The sequence below is a fragment of the Melopsittacus undulatus genome, chromosome 8 (assembly GCF_012275295.1).
Source record: "Melopsittacus undulatus isolate bMelUnd1 chromosome 8, bMelUnd1.mat.Z, whole genome shotgun sequence".
Lineage (NCBI taxonomy): Eukaryota > Metazoa > Chordata > Aves > Psittaciformes > Psittaculidae > Melopsittacus > Melopsittacus undulatus.
In genome coordinates, this window is record NC_047534.1 from 54,087,943 (window position 1) to 54,107,805 (window position 19,863).

The 19,863-nt window shown below is 40.4% G+C and overlaps 1 protein-coding gene across 1 annotated transcript in view; it reads left to right on the forward strand.

The window, feature by feature from the left end:
- Positions 1–19,863, forward strand: part of ERBB4 (erb-b2 receptor tyrosine kinase 4) — a 596,557-nt gene that overhangs the window by 463,572 nt on the left and 113,122 nt on the right. Inside the window, exons 17-19 of the mRNA XM_034065367.1 lie at positions 14,124–14,256; positions 16,199–16,321; positions 17,244–17,342. Of these exons, the coding sequence (XP_033921258.1) occupies positions 14,124–14,256; positions 16,199–16,321; positions 17,244–17,342 (355 nt within the window). The remainder of the gene's footprint in view (positions 1–14,123; positions 14,257–16,198; positions 16,322–17,243; positions 17,343–19,863) is intronic.

Genomic DNA, 19,863 nt, shown 5'->3' on the forward strand with positions numbered 1-19,863 from the left:
GAATAAGGCCAGAAATCTGGTTTTTCTAGGTAGTTTGTTACACAAAGAGTGAAATATGAGCAAAATACTCCTGCAGTATAATGAGATTGTTGATACTTACAGACCAGTTTCTCAGCAGTTTGATGGGTTAAGACTCATGATCATGCAGTGGTGCTTATGAAACAGAGAAATGCATGTCTTCTTGCAGATACAGGTGTGGCAGTCATTACTGTCTCATTCAGTATGTCCCAACCCTGTGCCTTGTTCAGCCACTGAGCTCTTTCAGACATTAGCACCCAGTCTCACAAAGCAAGCGAGCAGGTTTCTTGCAGAAAAGGTGCGAAGACTGTATGCATTTGGTTTGCTTGTCATGAATTTTGTAGTATCTCTGTCATCCAGAACTTCCTGCCAAGTGCTGATGAAGTCCTTCCCCTCTATGGCTTGAGTATAATGTCCAGCCTGATGAGCTGTATGCATAGGTGCAGACCCACTTGAACAGCAAGCTTCTCAGTGTTAGGAAGCATGTCATGGAAAATATACAACGTGTACTAAACACTGTATTTACCAAGCACTGGAGCTGCAAAATAGATTTTCAGATACATTTAGAATAAGAAAATTATTTGTTCAGAAAACTAAATTATTTGTGCTGTAACAATGAGCAGAAACAATAAGTGATTAAGCCAGATGTGGTAGGTCACTGCTGAAGGACAAGAAGCATTATGGAATGCAGTTTGAAAACAGACTGTTAGAATGGAAAGCAACACAGAACCCTATTACAGAGGTCACTGCTTTTATTGCTCATCAGGCTTTATAAGTTTTGCCTGTCTGTACTAGTTTGGCTATGCAAGTGGTGTATCATGCAGAAATAAAATGAAGAAGTGACCTTATTATAGAGCAACAGTATATATCTCATCACTCTCCAATGGGTTTCTTTTATGGCTTGAACTGAGGATTTACTTTAGATTTAATGTTGTTATAAATTAATTATCTGTTATTAAAAATACATTAGCAGAGCTTTAGAAATATGTAAGAAGTAATGTTGTTTAAACCTCAGTGAATGATTCCTTAATAATTCATTAATATTTAACATACAGTAAATCAGAACTAGAGCTTGCAGCCTTACTTCAGTCTACCTGTGTAATGCAGGATTTGTCACTCTTTTGTATGTAGACAGTGGACGTGACAAATGTATTTGAGTCGAGCCAAGACTTCATTCTCTGTGTTCTGGCAGATAATAAAAGAGCTGAAATTCTTGCATAAAATGGGAAGCTCTTGGTTGGAGTGTTCAGAACAGTACACAGATAGTGGTGTGCTTGTGTTGCATGTATACTGTCAAACCTGTTTAATTAGATCTCTTCAGATCAAAGTTAGTATGTGAAGGGCCATGCAATCGACCACATTTGGGGTTGGGATAGATTTCTTGTTTTCTGCTGTCTATGAAGTGATCTTGCCAGAACATTCTCTCATGCATACTTTTGCATTGCCTGTTTAACATCAGTTAAATATGTGGTGGAATGACTTGATGCTGATGAGAATTTGTACCTGAACTCTGCAATAGCCATTACCTTTGTTGTTTTATACACAAAAGCCTAGGTTCTACTTACCAGTTAATTTGCAACAGTTTTACCAGCATTAGATTAAAAAGAGCAGATAACTTTTTAATGCTGATAATACAGTTCACAGGGGATCTTTCCATTTGTTTTTTGTAGAAATTGAAATACCAGCTTCGAATTTGATAAGACAGGGTCCAGTTTTACCAGTGTGTAGCCTGCAAGCACAAGGGTAAACTTGTAAAACAAGCTATAGGTTTGAAGGAATTAACAAGCTTCTGTCCATTGATGGCACATGTGCAAAGTTGTACTGCAGCAGTTACCAAAGGTGGAAGCATTGCCACTAATAGCAGAAACCATGCAGGAACAGAGTATTAGTAAATTGAGCCATCAGACCAAATTACTTTATCTTACTATAATTTTTTCCTGTCATGATGTAAAGTGAAGTAACAGGGTGGGAAGATGTCATGTAAATTTTCTGTGCTTTTGGGCTTTTTGCATGAAGGCTTTCAAATAACTACGTTCAAATTGTAGTGGGAAAGGGGGCCTAATACTAAACTCATTTCCCATTCAGTGCCCTCTTTCCATTAGTTCAGCTTACTTTGCATCTCTTTTCTGTAAAATAGAGGTATTTTGTCTCTTCTCTACCTTGTTGTAATGGTAGTGGATAGAGGTGGACAGGAATGTAGGCCCTGTATCTTCAGAAAGACTGTTTCCTCAGGACCATATGTTAAACAGGCTTTAGGGAAGAGCCACCAGCAATAATTAAAGCTTTGCACATTGTGCCTTGTAGTGAAGAAATTTGAGACCTCAGCTAAAGCTTCTTTTAGCTGAAGATTAAAGTGTAGAGCCTGACTGTCATCTTAAAGCAGATAGATAAGGAAAGAAAGTTTGCTTAAAGATGGTACTGGTCTAGCAGACTGAACAGGAGGATTCTGTGTGAGCTAATGAAATGGGTCAAATCTGAGGGAAGACACATGCAAAGCCACAAAATGCCAGTGCATTATCTATTGAGGATTATTAATGCCTGGAATGATTTTTCCTGCTAATGTTCCTTTCTCCAGCACTAGACTTGTAAAATCAAGACTGGAACTTTCTCTTGCAAGCATGATGGATCTGAGCCAAGCTGTAGGCTGTGTTGTAGGGATACTCAGGCCAGAGGATTTCACTGGTTCCTTAAGTGGTTGTTTGCAGTGTGTGACATAGCACTTTCATGTCTGAGATGATAGTTTCCACCTACAGTCAGCTCGTGGCTCATGCTGTAAGATTAGCACCCAGAGTTCCTCCTTTGAGTTTCGATTCCTAGTACTGAGTTGGACACAGACAAGCAAATCTACCTGCTGAATACTGGGCTTTAGTTTCTGTCAGCTGTGGTGAGGCACAGAGTGAGAGTTCCCAATTACTTTCCTCAAGGCTTCTGTTATGGTGGCTTGTCTTTTTTGGTCAGCAGTTAGAATTCTAAGTTTTTAGGCTGTCCTTTGCTACAGGAGAGGAGAAACTCTTTCAGATCTTACCTGTTTGACTGAACTGTCTCACATTTGTGCCTGTATTCACTTGAACGAAATTTCTTTTGAATGAGTAGCTTTTTTGTGTGCTGGTGGTTCATCATTTTTATTTGATGTTCTACAACTGAAGGCAAATTGTTGCCCCATTACTGTATTTCTTCGCTAATGACACAAATTTGAAGGTCAAATTTGTCCATCTCTATAGGGTTCTGTAAGCCTTAGATACTAGTTAAGTACTGAAGTCTTACAGTGTGCTGCAGCGCAGACTCTTTCTGTCTTTTCTTTCTCTCCCTCTTATTGTCCCTCCCTTCCTCTCCTGGAAGATGCTTTGGTGGAGCCATGTCTTTGGTCCTTTGAAGTTTTAGAAGGTGTGGTATCTAGATACTGGTTTAATTTGTGTGTTACCTTTGAAAGTGAAGTTTTCTGTAATGAGAACAGTACTTTTGTCAAAAAAATCATGCTTTTTCCAATTTGTTGTAAAGTTTTGATGACAACATCTTCCCACAGTGGTGAACAAGCTCTTTTGCAGACATACTGGCTGTGTAATCAACAGATGATAATACAAGTAATTCCTCTAGTTATCTGAGGTTGAGCAGATGCTCAAACAGGCAAGGAAAGAATGGGGGTAATGTGAAACTGGGTGCTGGCTAGTTCTGATTGAGCTTTTCATTGGCAGAGAGTTGCAAGGAGCTTACTGTGTATTTGTTCTGGTACATCTCTCAACAGGTTTGCAGTAGCTTACCCCGAAGAGTTGGGGTGTTTATGCAGAAATTTGAGAACAGATTCACCCTTATTATCAGGAGAAAGGCCAGCCTTTGGTTGAACATAGTCCCAACATTATATAAGTTTTCGTGGTAGTAGTTGCAAGAAAATTGTCTGAAATGCAACTGACTAAGAGTGTGAACCATTTCCTCAAGTGATTTGTCGTGGACTCCCGATATAGACTATAATAGACTGCCTGTGATGTAGCCTGCCCTCTTACAAACACAGGCCACCAAAGCAACACACCAAGGTGTTACTTAAGTATTAAGTTACTTAAGCCTCTTAAAATGCTTGCTTGGTTTTCCATTACATGTTTGTAATTTTACTCATTGTTCTGATTTAACTCACAGCTGCCTACTTGTAGTAAACCTAATGATGTTTAGAAGTGTTACTGAGCTTAAGTAGCACAGGTAATTCTTAGGAGGCACAGAACCTGTGAAGCAACATTGATGTAAAGAAGAAGTACCAGTGGAAAATTGGAAGCAAACAAAAGAATAGAGAAGATGGTTTTAATTAGTTGTTACCATTTGGTTTGCTCCAGCTAAACAAACCTGGTTAGAACCTGGAGGCTTGATGTCCCTGTTGCTGAGCATAGTCTTAGGTCATGCTGAAGGGGAGATGAGACATTGTAATCCCTACTGTTGGCAATATAGCAGGTTACTCTGCAAATTAATCTGACTGGGAGCATGAACCATGATACAGAATCCTGCAGGCTGGGTGGTGAGAAGCAAACAGACAGCGATGCCCTGGTAGGCTGGAGGGAAGAGGACTAATTCTAGCTGGGCATTTCACCAGTGTGGCAGTGGTCAAACTGGTCTCTTCTAAATCCCCAGCAGGCTTGAATCAACCCGTGGGGTATTTTCAGTTTATTTCTATGGACTGTATCAGTGGGCATTACTTTGAGTGAATAGCCTTCCTGAAAGAAAATATCTACATTTGTGATATTACCTCTTTCCCTGCCCAGAATGGTCTGATGCAGGGAAAGAAAAAACAAGTAGAAAGTATTCCTGCATTAAAAATGGGCCACTAGTTGTTAATATGCATAGTCACAATCACAGTGAAGATAATAGACAAAGAACAGATTGAAGGGATAGTGATCTAGCTTTATAATAGTCCCATCTCCTGTAGATATGTCTTTCCCTCCTTTGTGGCAGCAATATACCCTGCATGTAAATAATGTGGATGCAGTTCAGTGCTGTCTCACCACTGCAGCTTTGCATGAGCTCTCTTTGCTTTGATTTCCTGGATCGACCAGTGATTCAGGCTCCAAATTCTAAACTTTGGGATGTTTGAGTCACCTTTTTATCAAGGGATTTTAACATAAGGGAACTCTTTCCATTTTCAGGAAAATTCTAGTGAGGAAAAGGCAATTATTAAGAAAGCAAGCCAAAATTATAGCAGTAGCAGTATGTTTGTGTGTGTTCTTTTGAGCTGGTTTCATCACCTTTTTCATGCTCCCTTCTGACAGAAGCAGGAAAAAAAGATGTCTGAGCCTTCTCTCTTCTGTTTTTCTTGAGCCCTAATGAGCTTCAGAAGCTGTGAAACATAAAGGCACAAGAAGTCAGCAGGACCCACTGTCTGCCAGAGAGGTTGGTGCTTAGGTCTGCACGTTTGGTGGGATGAAGAGAAGGAAGGGGGTTGTGGCTGAAAGAGGAAGAAGGTGTTTTAAAGCTGGATCACCATTTCCCCAGATGCTCAGCCTGCTCTGCTCTGGGAGCTGAGCATCTATTGGGAGAGGAGGATGTAAGATGCATAGAAAAGGTGGTATCTGCAATAAATTCTGGAACGTTCTTTCATACTGAAATTTGGGGGAAGGAAGAACTGTTTTACTAAATTATCATTTGCCTTTATGTGGGCCATACTGTACTGCAAAATAATCATCATGAAACAGCTGTTACAGAGTCTAGGTTACTCTGAGCAGTACCCTCACCATGGACACAAGCTGTTTTTCTAATCAAGTCACATCTGTGACTATCAAGATGATAGGAGGTTGCTGTGTACATAGACACAAAGAAAATCCTCAGCAGAGCTGAGACTAGAAGATGAGGATAATATTCACAAAGACTGGTTTGCCTTGGCTCACTTTCAGCCAGTGAAGTGAAATAGATTCCTTTGGGTGGTTGTGGGTACAGAGGAGAGGAGTAAAGGTGAGTGGATTCAGGACTTCTAAGCTGAACCTTTCTTTTCTCAATGGCCTCTGTGGAAAATGCTGGCAGTGGGATGATGATTAGAACAAAGAGGAGTTGCAAGATACACCAGAGTTTCTCTCTGTTCCACTTGGTAATATTAGAACTACTGGGAGATAACTGATAAGCTAGGGACACAAGAATTTTGGGGCATATTATTGTAGAGGAGATGATCCTGTATAAGCCTTGTGTCAGAAGGAAGACCTCAGTTTCATGTGGGTTTTTTTTCCCATAATCATATGGGATTTTATAATGATTGGTATAATGTGCATACAGATATTTAGACAGAATTCTATCCTTGTAATAGAATAGTGATAAATCCGAAAGCAGTATCAGGCACACTCGGAAAGAAATTCCCTCTACCCCACTATTTACCTACCATTGCTTTTCTTTGATATTTATGAGCACTGACTGCATTTATTCCCTACTATGCTCTACAAAGATAAATTCTGCATATTTAGAACTCAAATGAGGAGTAGCTAAAATATATGTTGAAGTTAACAGCATCATGGCCATTACTAGTATTCCAATAAATGTCTCAAATGCTGTATTTATATATACATTTATACCAGTGCAGAACAAAGTATTACTATTTGGATTTAGGCTTTGAAGGAAAAAATGTTAATCAGATGTGTGTATATATCAGTGTTTGTAATACATGCAGGATATATGGGGGCGTATTTCCAACCACATTCTCCCACAAATCCTCCATGCATTCTAACTTTAGTCTCAAACATAGGTCCAAAAGATGCTTTAGTACCATCACTTGTTAAAGAAAAGCCCAGCTGAAACCCATGTAAGCTCTACATTTACCACAAAACAAATGATTGTAGATGACCAGAAAGTTGAAGATTGGGAACACAGTGTGACAGTTCTGTTCTTATCAGTTTATCATGTCCTATCTTTGTTTTGATGATGTTTGTGGGGTTGATTTTCTTTCTGCCAGTGTCCGGTGCTGAACCTTAACTTGACTGCTCGCGCATGTGAAGAGGCTTGCTCTCCTAGGTGAGGTAGATCATGGGAGTCTGGATGCAGAGCTGGTCCAGAAGTGGTCCAACAGAAATTAGGGCTCTTTTTAATATACAGAATCTGTTCTCATGAAGGAGAAGCATATGGTCATAAGACATCAGAAGGAGGAAGTCCAGGACAGAATCTCAGAGTTGGTCACCAAACAAAGGGTCTCTAATGTGAAATACTCCTGGAGCTCTTGGATATTTGGTATGTTAAACTGCTCAATTTCAGCAAACACTTAACTGGAACTCAAATGACAAGCACTTTCCACCAGTGCAATTTGGAAAGTGTTTGTTAAAAATAGCAGAAGGAAGAGCATAGTTACTCTACAAGGTTTCCTCCTGTTGTTTAAAATACTCCCAAACATCCCTTCCTGTTCTCTATACTCTGTGTTATGAATTATTAAACCGAAGTGAATTTCCCTCCATGTCTTGTACCAAATATTGGGTACCAGGAATTTTAGAGAAGGAAGTCATGAATGTCTAATTCATCATGAATGTGTCCCCTCAGAGATCTGATTGTTTTTCCAAACATACCCCTATCTACATAATTTTTAGTTAACTGTAAAGAAAAACCGTCATGCATTAGACTGACTCAAGCTGCCACCTGAAATGTTAGTGAATGCCTGTTAATGCAGTATTCACTCAGGTGTACAGTCACTGGTGGAGCAAAGCTGGGGAGGGAGGAAAGGATGTGTTTGTAATAGTTTCTGTGCCATTTAGGCTCGAGATCAGCCTTCTGCTTGAGAAGGTGTACAGAATGGAAGGTGAAGGTAATTGGCCTGCCAATGTCTGCTAGAACATATAATAGAAACCAAAATGTAGCAGGGAAGAAAATGTTATAAGAATCTGCCCCAAACGCCTGCTGCAGAGCAAAGGAATGTTCCTACTTGGTTTGAATAGCCAATTTTGTGCTAGGGTTTGTAATCTCTATGTGACCCAGCTCTCACTAAATGTTTTGACTCCCTACTCATTTAATACGGGCACTACCTTGTATTTGTACATACTGTCCCAGACTGTGCTGCTCTGCCATACTTTGGGATTTGACAGTTAATGAATAGAAAGCAGTGCCACCGGACAAAGTAGTCTCTCAGCATATAATATCATAATGTGTTTTATGTTTCTATTTGAGAAAAGCAGGTTTTCTTATTAATAATTTCATGTACACAGACATAATCCTGGAGCCAGTTCACTGCAGCTGGTTGCTGAAAAGCAGGCTGACTTTATTGCTTCTAACAGGAATGCTTTATGCAGAGAGAAACTCTTTGAGCTAATGTTGATGGGTTTAGTTTCAGAACAGTCTATCAGCACCCATGATCATTACAGATCTAGTTGTCTTTATTTAAAGCAAAATGCTACTCTTCCCAAAGAAAATGGGAAATATGACAGGTTTAGAAATGGGACTGTTCTTTTATTTGGTGAACTGGGTTCACCTGCAGGTCCAATCTGGTGCATTTAACTGCCTTTCTGTCACAAATAAATCAATTTACATTGTATTGTGCCTGACTTGGCATATTTTACAAGGAACATTAATCTGTTTACTTAAAGCACAAGCCTCAAAACAAAGTCATTGTGCAAGTTCTTAACTGTCTTAAATATTCTGATGTATCCTAATAGTTGCTCTCAACAGCATGTCTTGGGTAGTGGTACAGTAGAGGGGGAAAGGGTGTGCACGCATTTAGAGATTGCAAGTCTCAGTTCTGCACATGTTCTTATGAAGAAACTTTGAGCATACAGATAACTTGATTATAGCGGTCTAGAAATGTCCTTAAATACTTACTTGAGGAAGGCTTCAATGTAGGAACCAGTGTGGGTAAAGGAAAAAGCAGTTTTGACTCTAGATAATGAAAACTCTGTTTGATTAACAGTTGAATGGACCTAGATGTTGACTGCAACATTATGGTCATTCAGCATATTGAAAAGTTATGGCTAGAGCTGCCTGCCACACCAGAGTTCAATGACAGCTCATTGCCAGTACAGTGGAATGCAGTTTGCCCACATCTAGATTAAAGTCAGAATTGGTAGTAATCGGGAGATCAGCTGGGAGTTAAAATTGTGTTTACACATGATAAAAACTCCTAATCTGCCTATAAGATGTTGACATTTGCCAGTGTTCAAACAGCCTCAGAGTAGGTGTATAAAGGAGGAAGGGAGCCTTGTTCTTGTGGAAGAAAAATAGAAAGCAAAGCACATCTTAATGTGAGTAACATTAGATGAACTCTTCCCACCCCTGGGGAGCACCGTTTCATGAGCACTCTGGCAGTTGTGGTTGTAGAGCTCTGCCAGGGGAGTGCTGCACAGCAGAGAGAAGCTGTTAAAATGTACACAAATATGCTTCCCAGTCTGGTTGTTTATCTTGTATATTTTAAATACTAAGATTACCATTCCAGGATTAGCAGAATCCGTTAGATCTCAAAGAGTGCAGCTGCAGAGTCGGCTGAACTCCCCACTGCTGGAAAGGGGGAGGGATGCAGAACGTACAAACTGTCCATCAGGAAAAAATGATGCTTTGATTTACAGGAAGCAGCTACTTAACACGTATTCAAGGATGTTGTGGATCCTGTTTGGGTATATAGATAAAGCTGTGGAAGATCAAGGCAGGAACTTAAAGCCCTCAAACAACTCAGCTTCAAAGCTCAAGTTATTTACTTATCATATTATGTGGGTTAAAGCCAAAGGTAGAAAAATGGGTGTTCTTTCTCAGCTTTACTCCATGGACCCTCATTCTCTTTCCTTTCCCCTTCTGCTGCAACTCGCCAGTCAATAGTATGAGACTATGCACTCATCTACATCAGTAATTAGGCTTTAATACCTGGTCTCAAAGCACCATGGGAATTGCAGATTGCCTTGGAGTGGATGGAGTGATACAAGCCCCTCTGCTCTGCATCCTTGTCCATCTTGGAAGACTAGCTTAGAACTTTTTGCCTCAGTTGTGGTACATGGGAATGGGTGTTGCATGCTTCTAAACATAAAAACACAGTACATGTTTAGAAAGAAATATGCATTATTCATCTCTCGTAAGGGAATACTAGAGTCTTACTTGCAACTTCTAGCCACAGATGCAGAGTTTCCTGTTTAAAAGGCAACACTTTTCCCGTATGTGATTTCTTTTTCCCTCCCACTGCCTCCCCTGCTGCACCTTCTGTGGTCATTAATGGGATAGTCTGTCCTCAGCTGAGGGAAGCGGTGGGGGACAGCAAATTAATTCTGTGGGGCTGAATTACGATTCAGGGTCATATTTCTTGGACTGCTCAGTTTATTTTGATGAGCCTGGAAATCCAGAAACAGAGATTGTTTTCATCCTCTGGGGTAGATTTTCAGTGTTTAAAGGGAAGTAGTGGCTCTATCAGGAGTTGCCTGTTGGGTTTGTGGTGGAGGTGAAAGAAATGTGATCTAGGATTGATTTTTTGCCTGGTGATTATTTATGCTGGACTGATACAGAGCTGACTTTCTTTGCTTGACTTTAGCCTTGTTGAGCCTTAACAGACAAATGAGGCCTCTTACTTTTAATAACACTGGGGGAAAGAGGGGAGGGGTAGTGAAACTTTTGTCTCTGCAGCAACATTGCACCTGTTAACTTTCATGGAATCAGTTTTAAGAGGACAGTAGTCTGAGGTGGGCAAATTGCATTCACGGAGGTGGTCTGGGACAGTACCGTAATGAAACTGTAAGTGGCTTAAGCCCTTAATGCCCTAGAGATAAGGAGATTTGTGTGTCCAGCTGTATGTGAAGCTGAACTCTTGATAGGTGCATATGCAAAAAGAAAGAAAGGATTGGATTAAAAAAACAAAATGGGAGAAAGATCTTGTGTCTTCAGCAGCATCTCTGATCAGTGCCACCGTGCAGGGATCCTTGATAAACAACCCTAATAATTAGGTAAAAGAAAGGTAAACAGCATGTAAATGATGTTCACCAGGGGATTACACAGAAGACACTGCAAACAGGAATATAGTAGAGAAATGATACAGCAGAATAGACAATAGCAGAATGAAAGGCAGATTCAGCCTAACAAATACAAGTAAAACTAACCCAAAGGTGATAACACCTGGAAAACTGAGCTTGAAAAATAATCTATGTGTGGTTGAAAACAACACTGATGCCAGCACTGAAGGCAGTGACTCGTCATTTGGTAGCGTAGCAAATAAAACACATGGTTGTTGACTTAGGGGCTTAGCTGAGTAGCAGAGTGAGGCGAAGCTGCATGGTATACAATCACAGCATCATCCATTTAGGTCTGTGATGTGTGTGATGATTTTCATGCAAGGATAGTGGACTTAGGAGTGAAGGCAACTGATCACTGTTTGAGTTGTAAACAGAACTTTTTCTGTGTTTTAGTTATTTGTTTAGCATTTAAATATGTTTTTTCTCACCTGCTGTATCATTCCTTTTACACTCCCATTTTAATCTTGCTTAATAGTGTGTTTAAAGGGTACCTTCTGTAATGCCATTTCAGTGTATTTCACGTTAATGACTAAATGCCTGTTTGGTGAAGGTTCTGAAAATGATTTGCCTTTTTTCATTTGACTACTAAAAGGACGAGGGCTTTCTTTTAAAGTCAGTGAGAGGATCACGATGGATCATAAAGCTTCATCTTGCACTCTATAGCAATAAAAGGGCTGCAAGGAATGTGTAACTTCATTTTATTTTCTTCACTAGATGTTATGTCTCCTTTGGAACCATTTCCTTATTATGGTCTACCATGTAAATATCGTTTGGAATGTAACTGTATTTATTTTGACAGCTGTTATGATTGTTATTAATATGCACTTTAAAGCTGCCAGATCCCCTGTCTGTTTCATCAGTCTGTTGTTTGGTGATGTTAGTATGATTGCTCATACAGCATTAAAAGAAAAATCCTCTGCTCAAGAGCATTAAGAAGTACTAGCTCCATAGAATCTTTTGATGTCCAATGGTTTTGATAATTGCCTATTAAAGAGTTTCTTGCATCAGCATCACAGAAAGCACATGCAAATTTAGAGCGTTGTTTTGGGTGGATATGCCAGGTCCTTTAATTAGAGCTTTGCACTCAAAATGAGCTGAGTAACCAATGTAATTAGAAGGGGTAATGTATCTTAAGGCCAAAGTAGGTGAAGGAGGAGTGTCTCTGCCTGAGGAGTAGGTGGTACTGGGCTTGTATTTCCCAAACATCATAATCTGTTTCACAGCTGGACAGCATCCGGCTTTCTTTATTTGCAGGCTTTATAGTTTCCATCATAAAGTCTTTGAACTGTAATAGGCCTTACAGTGATGTGTAAGGTTAATGTGTTTTCCCTGGGCAAATATAATAGTGGTGCTTTAAGCACAGTGCTTTAATAAGTAGATGTGGGAGTATGAGGCTTTGTCTCTGTTAATGTGAAGTGAGTGACACAATAGGATTGGATCTGAAAGATGAAAGATGTAATAGTCCTAACATCTAGGCTATATTTGCTGCAAGGGGTATTTCTTTGGGTTAGCTGTAGTCTGATCCTATGGACTTTAATTCCAGTTAGAGGCTGGAGCACATTAGGTGCACACCAGAAACATATCTTCTGGTTTCTAACTGAAATGTTTCCAGGTTGTCTGCTTGAAAGACCTTTCTGAAACAAACTGCAGTGACAATAGGACAGTTTAGGGATGGGCTTCAAAACTGTACTCAGTGGTAAGCAGACACCTTAATATAGGAAACCAAGTTATATGGCACTGCTTTCTACTGTTCTGCTTCGTGGTAGAATGTAAAAAGAAGAATAAAGGATCAGATAAATCAAATTACTATTTCTGTGGGAGAGTCCTTTAAAATTTCAATAGCTGTGTGGTACCTTTTTATTAGTAGGCCATAATGTATCTTTCATCATCCCTCTGAAATAACCAAGGAAGGCTGTTAAAGCATAGCAGTGATATTTCCACAGCCTTGACAGTAGTTAACCTGTTTCCTGTAGCTACCAGGCAGTGGTTTTGGCACTGTTTATAGTCTGCAGTTGTCCTGCTCTCTGTTTTTACCCATCTTTTAAGCTACTCTCCAGCTGCTGTTGGAGACATTTTAAATGCTGTGTGTTTATGTTGGGATGCTGTGAAAATGCCTAATGTAAGCATCTGGATTGGAGGCTGCTGCCCACTCTTTAGAGATGAAGCAGGGAGAAAGAAGACTGCATCAGAGCACCTACAGCATTGACTTCTTCAGAGGGAGCTTGCTTCTCTCCAGTGAATGTGTAGGCGCTCTTCAAATGTGAGCACCTGAGGCAGAGTGACTCTGTGAGACGTTCTTTTTGGTTTGTGCTTGTATAGTGTCTACCACAATGCCAGCCTACTATATCCTATCACTATGGAAAAAGCAAATTAGTAGTTGTAGCTCGTGCTGCTCAAGAGCCTGGAAAGCTGAAAGGAGTAGTGAGGGAACGACAGGTCTTGTGCAGAAGCTGAGCCTTGCTTGACATTGTTCACAGGAGGTTTTTGGCTCCAACACACCAGTCTTTTGGTCTGGGATTTGGCTGTGCCTAAGAGCCACAGCAAAACCAATGGGTGTAATCATAACTTCTGACCAAGATGTTGTGTGTAATAGTAATGAGTGCCAAGAGGGTGTGTGGTTCTAGTCATGAATTGTGTTGTTAAAATGTAAATATCCTCTACTTGAGTAAGGTGTATGAATATGATGCCTCTAGATATGTCTATGTATGAAACACCACGTTTGAAGTGGCTGCTCGCTTCTTCTATACTCAGAAAGGAATGTGTCAGTGGTAGTTTGGGTATTTTCCAGTAGTTTGTTTTCCCCTAAATCCACCATCCCATGAGTTAACCTAGATGGAGCCAAAGGGTAAGCATAGCTAAAGCTCCTGCAGGAAAACTGCAGATACCTGCATCCTCACTTTGCCATTGCAGATTTGTGTTTACCATCAAAGTGCATGTTGTCTCTCCTTGTCCACACGACTCCTCACATGTGCATGGCGGTTTGAAGAAAGTAGAACTGGTGTATTGATTGAAGACTAGAAAAGTAATACCTTATGTAAATGTGTTTCCCCTGACTTCCTATTTGGACTGACTTAGAAATCCTGGTCATAAGGCAGTTAATAGGCCTTCCAAGTATTGTGGTTTATGTACCCAACCATTCTTTGGTCTCTTGCTCTACCTAAAAATAAAGTCTGTGATTCTGATTGCTAGAACCCCTCTGATCGCTGCGGGAGTTATTGGTGGCCTCTTCATCATCGTCATTCTGGGCCTGACATTTGCTGTGTACGTTCGGCGCAAAAGCATTAAGAAGAAGAGAGCACTGCGGAGATTCCTGGAGACTGAGGTGAGCTGGCATTTGAAAGGATAGGTAGAGCTGTTCTGCTTTTCTGTTCAAGATGCTCAGGTCTTCAGGTCTGTAGGAAAACCTTTTGCTAACTTCTGCAGGACTAAACTGATGGGATGAATGAACCTATTTGAAGATGGTAGTTTTCGATACATACACACAGATTCATCAAAAAAGATCCACATAATCACAGACATGTTCCACCAGATTTCTGGATACCCATCCTGCTCTGAACTGAACTTGTATCAGTTGATGTTCGGTCAGACGAACCTGGCTCATCCGTAGGTTTAGCAGCTTCCTTTCCAAGGGTCGTGGTCACACTCATCTCCACTGTAGAGCCTGGAAGCAGATAATTTATGCATGCCCAGTCTGTTTGTCTGAGTATTTTTCTACCTAGGTAGAGTTTGTATTACTTGCTAAATACTATTCAGCTGTATAGAAAGCTCAACAGTGCCTTGCCAGTGTACCAGCCCCTGCATAAGCATAAATTATTTTAAGCAGTTGGGAAGTATTTGCTTTGAAGTTGAGCTCTCAGTCTCCATTTGGTCAGACAAAAGCTGCAGCTGGCAGTAGTTCCTGCGGGACCAAGGCCTTCTACTGAACATGTGGGAAAGTTGTTGTCTTGGCTTAGAAAATGAAGATTGAATCAGGAGAATCCAGAGACAATCACACAAGCAACTATAACTTCAACTAAAGTCTCTGTTTCTAGCTGGAGGCTGTACCAGACCTATTCTTTCATGGATCATTCTCCATAAAACTCTACAAGCACTTTTCTAGACCCTCCCAATGCTTCTCCCAGCCATACCTGTGTTGGTGGATACAGACATGTGCTGCCAGTCTGTCTACTTTCTTTTACAGTAAACCTTCTTTCTTTCCTGGTGTAAATACTGGACATCCAAAGTGGGAAGGAGGAAAGAGAAATGACTCTAAAAAAGCCCAGCACACATTATTTCAGTGATAACCTAACTTGTTGCTCTTTGGTTTTGTTGTTTTCTTACCCTGATAATTTCCAGATACTGGTATTTTTAAACACAACTAATTAGTCTGGTCAGCTAATTCAGTAGTTCACGATGCTGTGCCATAGGAGTAGTTCTCAAACTGCAGAAGATGGTGCATCTAGCCTTGGAAATAGACAACTTTTAAATGCTGCAGGGGTTTCAAACCAATTCAAGTAGGAGTAGCCCTGAATTATTTTCCTTCTCCTGTAAAGGAAGAGGCTATTTCTCCTTATTTAGAGAATTGTCCTGTCCATGTGTATTTGATTTCTTTCTAAAGAAGTGCTGTTTTTCTGGCAGAGACAGTATAACGTTGAGATCTGGGAACACATTTAACTGACTGTGCCATTGTGGCTCATTTGAGAAGTTTCTTGGGGCATCTTGAGCAAATTGTTTAATTGTGCTTTTTTTCTTCAGCAAATTAGTGGCTGTTATAAATTAATGGTCTGCTATGAGATGTTTCTTTTCCTTACAGCTGTCCTCCTGTGTGGTGTAACAGAAGTTGCCTTCCCCAAAACAGAACAGCAACGTGATGAGCCATTAAGTCAGGGCTATTAAAAAGAAATATGGCCAAGTTAAAAGGCAATAAAATGGGCAAAAATAGAATGTGGTGCACTGATAATAAATGCTGTATTTCTGTCATGTAGAAAATATTTATGCTGCCTCCATTAGCAGGAGTCCTTGGGTGTGTTGTTGTGACACCAATTCAATTTCCAGTTCATAATCCCATCATGCAATTTCTGGTGGAAATTATTACGTGTTGAGTGAGAATTTTCTTTACCACATCTCTTGGTCTCATAGATGAGAAATCCCTCCTCAAGCTGGCAGGTCAATGGTCGATAGACCCCACCACTGTCTTAGTCCAGTGCTTAGTTGGGTTGTTTGTTTTCAGTATAAACTTCTGATGGGTTTTGAAATATTTAAGACTGTTGTATTTTCCTTCATAGCTTGTGGAACCCTTGACTCCAAGTGGCACAGCACCCAACCAAGCACAGCTTCGTATCCTGAAGGAAACTGAGCTTAAACGAGTCAAGGTTCTTGGCTCTGGAGCCTTTGGAACTGTCTACAAGGTAAGAGTGTTCATTACGCAGCAGTGAGTTCCCTCATGTAACTTTAACACAATCAGGTTCTGCAAAGTAACCCTGTACTGTGATGGATTCATGAGCCCTATGTATCTGGGAAACTCAGGATAGTGGAGTTGTGTGGTAGGAGCTCACCTTCAGGCTAAAATGTTGGCTTCAGTTTTAACCAGACATGCAGATAATCTCTTGGTGAGAAAAGGAGCGTTGTCAACCACAGTCATTCTTGCATGCAAGAGGGCTATGTAAGCTGGGTTGTCTTGACACTAAAATGCAGTATTAGTTTGTCATTCTGTTTTTACACAGTGGCTTTACAGTACAGTGTTGGAAAGCCAGACAAACTTTGTCATTTCACAGGTACCACTTGGGTCTTGTAATGACACCTTGTAAAATAACACTGTCATTAGCTAGACTGTAATACATTTTGTTTCTTCCATTTAAGTAGAGAAGATGAGTTAGGTCAATGCAGGAACCTTCTGTTCCTGCATGATAGTATGACCTGTAGATTACTGATTACAGTTTTGAGGCTTTCCTGATGGATTCCAGGAGTTTAGCATCAGAATCCAAATAGAAAGTCCAGATATTTAACTTCATCAGAATCAATAGTCAGTGGAAAAAGTATGTGCATCATTCATGTGCTGATATTACTCCCTAGGAATGTAGAAAAGAAAATCAAGGGGGCCTGATGAGGACGTTCACAAGATCTTTCATTTTACATAAGGGTTTACTTTTGCTGTAAGAATTTGTTTTGTGGGATTTATTATTTTGGAGCTTTGTGTGTTGTTATTTCTGAGGTTCAAAACTCATCTGCGTAATATGACAGAATGCATCAAAAGGAACTGTAATTCTGAATGCAGTTTTTATGATTGTTGTTTTAACAGTCTTCTGTCATCCTTTTTTTTCCTCTTTCTAGGGTATTTGGGTCCCTGAAGGAGAAACTGTAAAGATTCCTGTGGCTATTAAGATCCTCAATGAGACCACTGGTCCAAAAGCCAATGTGGAGTTTATGGATGTAAGTAAGAGATGATCAGTGTCTTTGAGTTTTGTCTGTGGGGTGAGGAGCTGTCTTTCTGTAGTCCACAGTGACTGTAAGGAAGCATTTTGGCCTGTTTTCTTTCCTCATTTAAATAGTAGAGGTAGGCTTGTACACAGGACCAATATTGTGCTGATGTTCAGTGAGTGCTACAATATCATGTCCCTGCAAAAACTCAGCTATTTGTTTTTTTGTGTATTTCCCTCCTTCTCTTAGTCTTTGAGAAGCTGTCTCAGTATTAAAGCATATCCATAGCGTTCTCTATTGCAGCAAATACAAACAAAACCAACCAACCAAGATTACACCTCAGCTGTGGGTAGGTCAGTGCTGCTTTTCTGAAGCTGTAGAGCTCACCGTGTAGGTAATTTCTTTCTGGAACCCTGGGCTATGAGGGTAAAGTCAGCACCATGGTAATGAAGGGCTGGGTTACTTACTGTGCAGATATGATGAATCCTAAGATGTCTGGGGTTTTCTTCCTTATAGTCCTTCTGTCAATGGAAGGCTGAAATTCCTCTGACTCATGTGCTAGGTATTTTACATTCCATGGCAGAGAAGCTAGAGAAAAGTGAGAGGAGGAGTTGTAAGGGAATGTCTTACCATGTATGCGAGTCTCCACTGGTGCAGAACTCACAGAAACAGGAATTAACCTTAGCTTTCCTCTGCTTCAGTGTTCCTGAGAACTAAGCACTGAGTCTGGAGCTGGGAGCAGCAGCAGCAAAGCATATCAGTGAGGAGAATGCTGGATTTTAAAGTCCCTTTGCTTTACTTATCTGAAATATTGTTAATAGGAGGTCAAGATCATCATTTTCATGAATGCTGCATGTTCACACAGTTTTTAGCTCAGTGTCAAGGTCAGGCCTCACTGACACTGTGAATGTGCATGTCTCATTCAATGACATTTTTTGACTAATCATGGTCATTTGTACGTTTCAGTAAATCCCTCTGGGGAGCTTGTAAATTGCATAGGACTTGTAAATCTTGAAGATATGTTCAGTGTATAGGCTTAATTTGGTTAGCATTAATGAGTGTAAACCACAAGGAGAATGTACTCCTGTTATAGTTTATACATCCATCTAGAAGTGGATAGAAATGGACAGTTGTGGATTAGGTATTTCAGACAAAATTACCACATGTGAGTTCTTAAGCAATTGAACAAAGGCTGGACAGAGGGAGGGATTTCTTTTTCTACAGAGCACTGCACATTTATGTTTATGGCATTCTATAATCGTTGTGCACAAATTTCACAAAAAGAAGGCATTTTGGCCTTCTCCAAAAGGAATGAATTGCACTAAAAGGATAAAGAGTATTAGGTGTTTGCTTAATGGAAAAAATAAGGGTCAAGAGTATTAATGGCAGAGCTGCAGAAAGAGGAGAGCTGGTATTCAGCATGTTTTGAAGTGAATATGCAGAGAGTGCAAGGCTGCTGGAGGATCTCACCAGCTGAGGATATGACCCCTGAGCTGATAGAGAATAGTAATATCTCCTCCTCTGGTATTATAGAATAGTTAGGGTTGGAAAGGACCTTAAGGTCATCTAGTTCCAACCCCCCTGCCATGGGCAGGGACACCTCACACTAAACCATGCCACCCAAGGCTTCATCCAACCTGACCTTGAACACCACCAGGGATGGAGCATTCACAACCTCCCTGGTTAACCTTGAAGCACTCTAGAAAGAACATGTAAGATCCTTGGTCAGAAACAAATTCACTTGTATGAAGTTTCATAGCTCATCTTGATCAGCTGACAGAATCCACTGGGCCACAGTTCCCTCCAGTGTATGCATCATAACAGCTGATAAATGGCTTAGAAATGAGGGAGGTTTTTTGGACGCCCTAGGGAGTTCAGCTATGTAAGGTACACCCACACTAGGAAAGGTTTCTCTTTAAATTAACAGTTTCCCATTAGTCTCTGACCTTGTTGTAACAAGGTGAGAGAAGTTGAAGTTATTTCTTTGTCTCTAGAGGTTAATAATAACCTAAAGAATTGGATTTCATCATTAGTTGATAATGACAATAGGAAAAATAAGATGCTTTGTATCAGTGCTGCATTTGATATAGGCCCAGTGGTCTGTAACATCCTCTGCTAAGATGATTTAATTTCATTCTTTTGAAATAGCTGCCCAGACAATCATTCACATATTCCTGCCATCCTCACCTCCTAACCTAGGCAGTTATTCCCTGAAGCAGCCCACTTTGTTTTAAAGAGAATGATCGATGGTTTTAATGTGAATGTTCCTCTCTGTTCCAGAAAGAACATTATGAGGAAAATTTCAGTGTACGCGTGAAAGCAAAATGCAGCTGTTGTGATTCCAGTAAAAGAGTGTTATGAATAGTTGCTGTTGGTTAAAAACAGCTGCATCAGATTTTTTACAGGTATTGAGGTGGTCAAGTGCCATTATGAACATGGTAGGGGTTAACGCTTACGTGAGTGTCTGACACATTGGTTGTGAATAGGAAGAAGAGGTTAGAAGGCAGCTGGGGTCGCTTATGAGTCACACCCT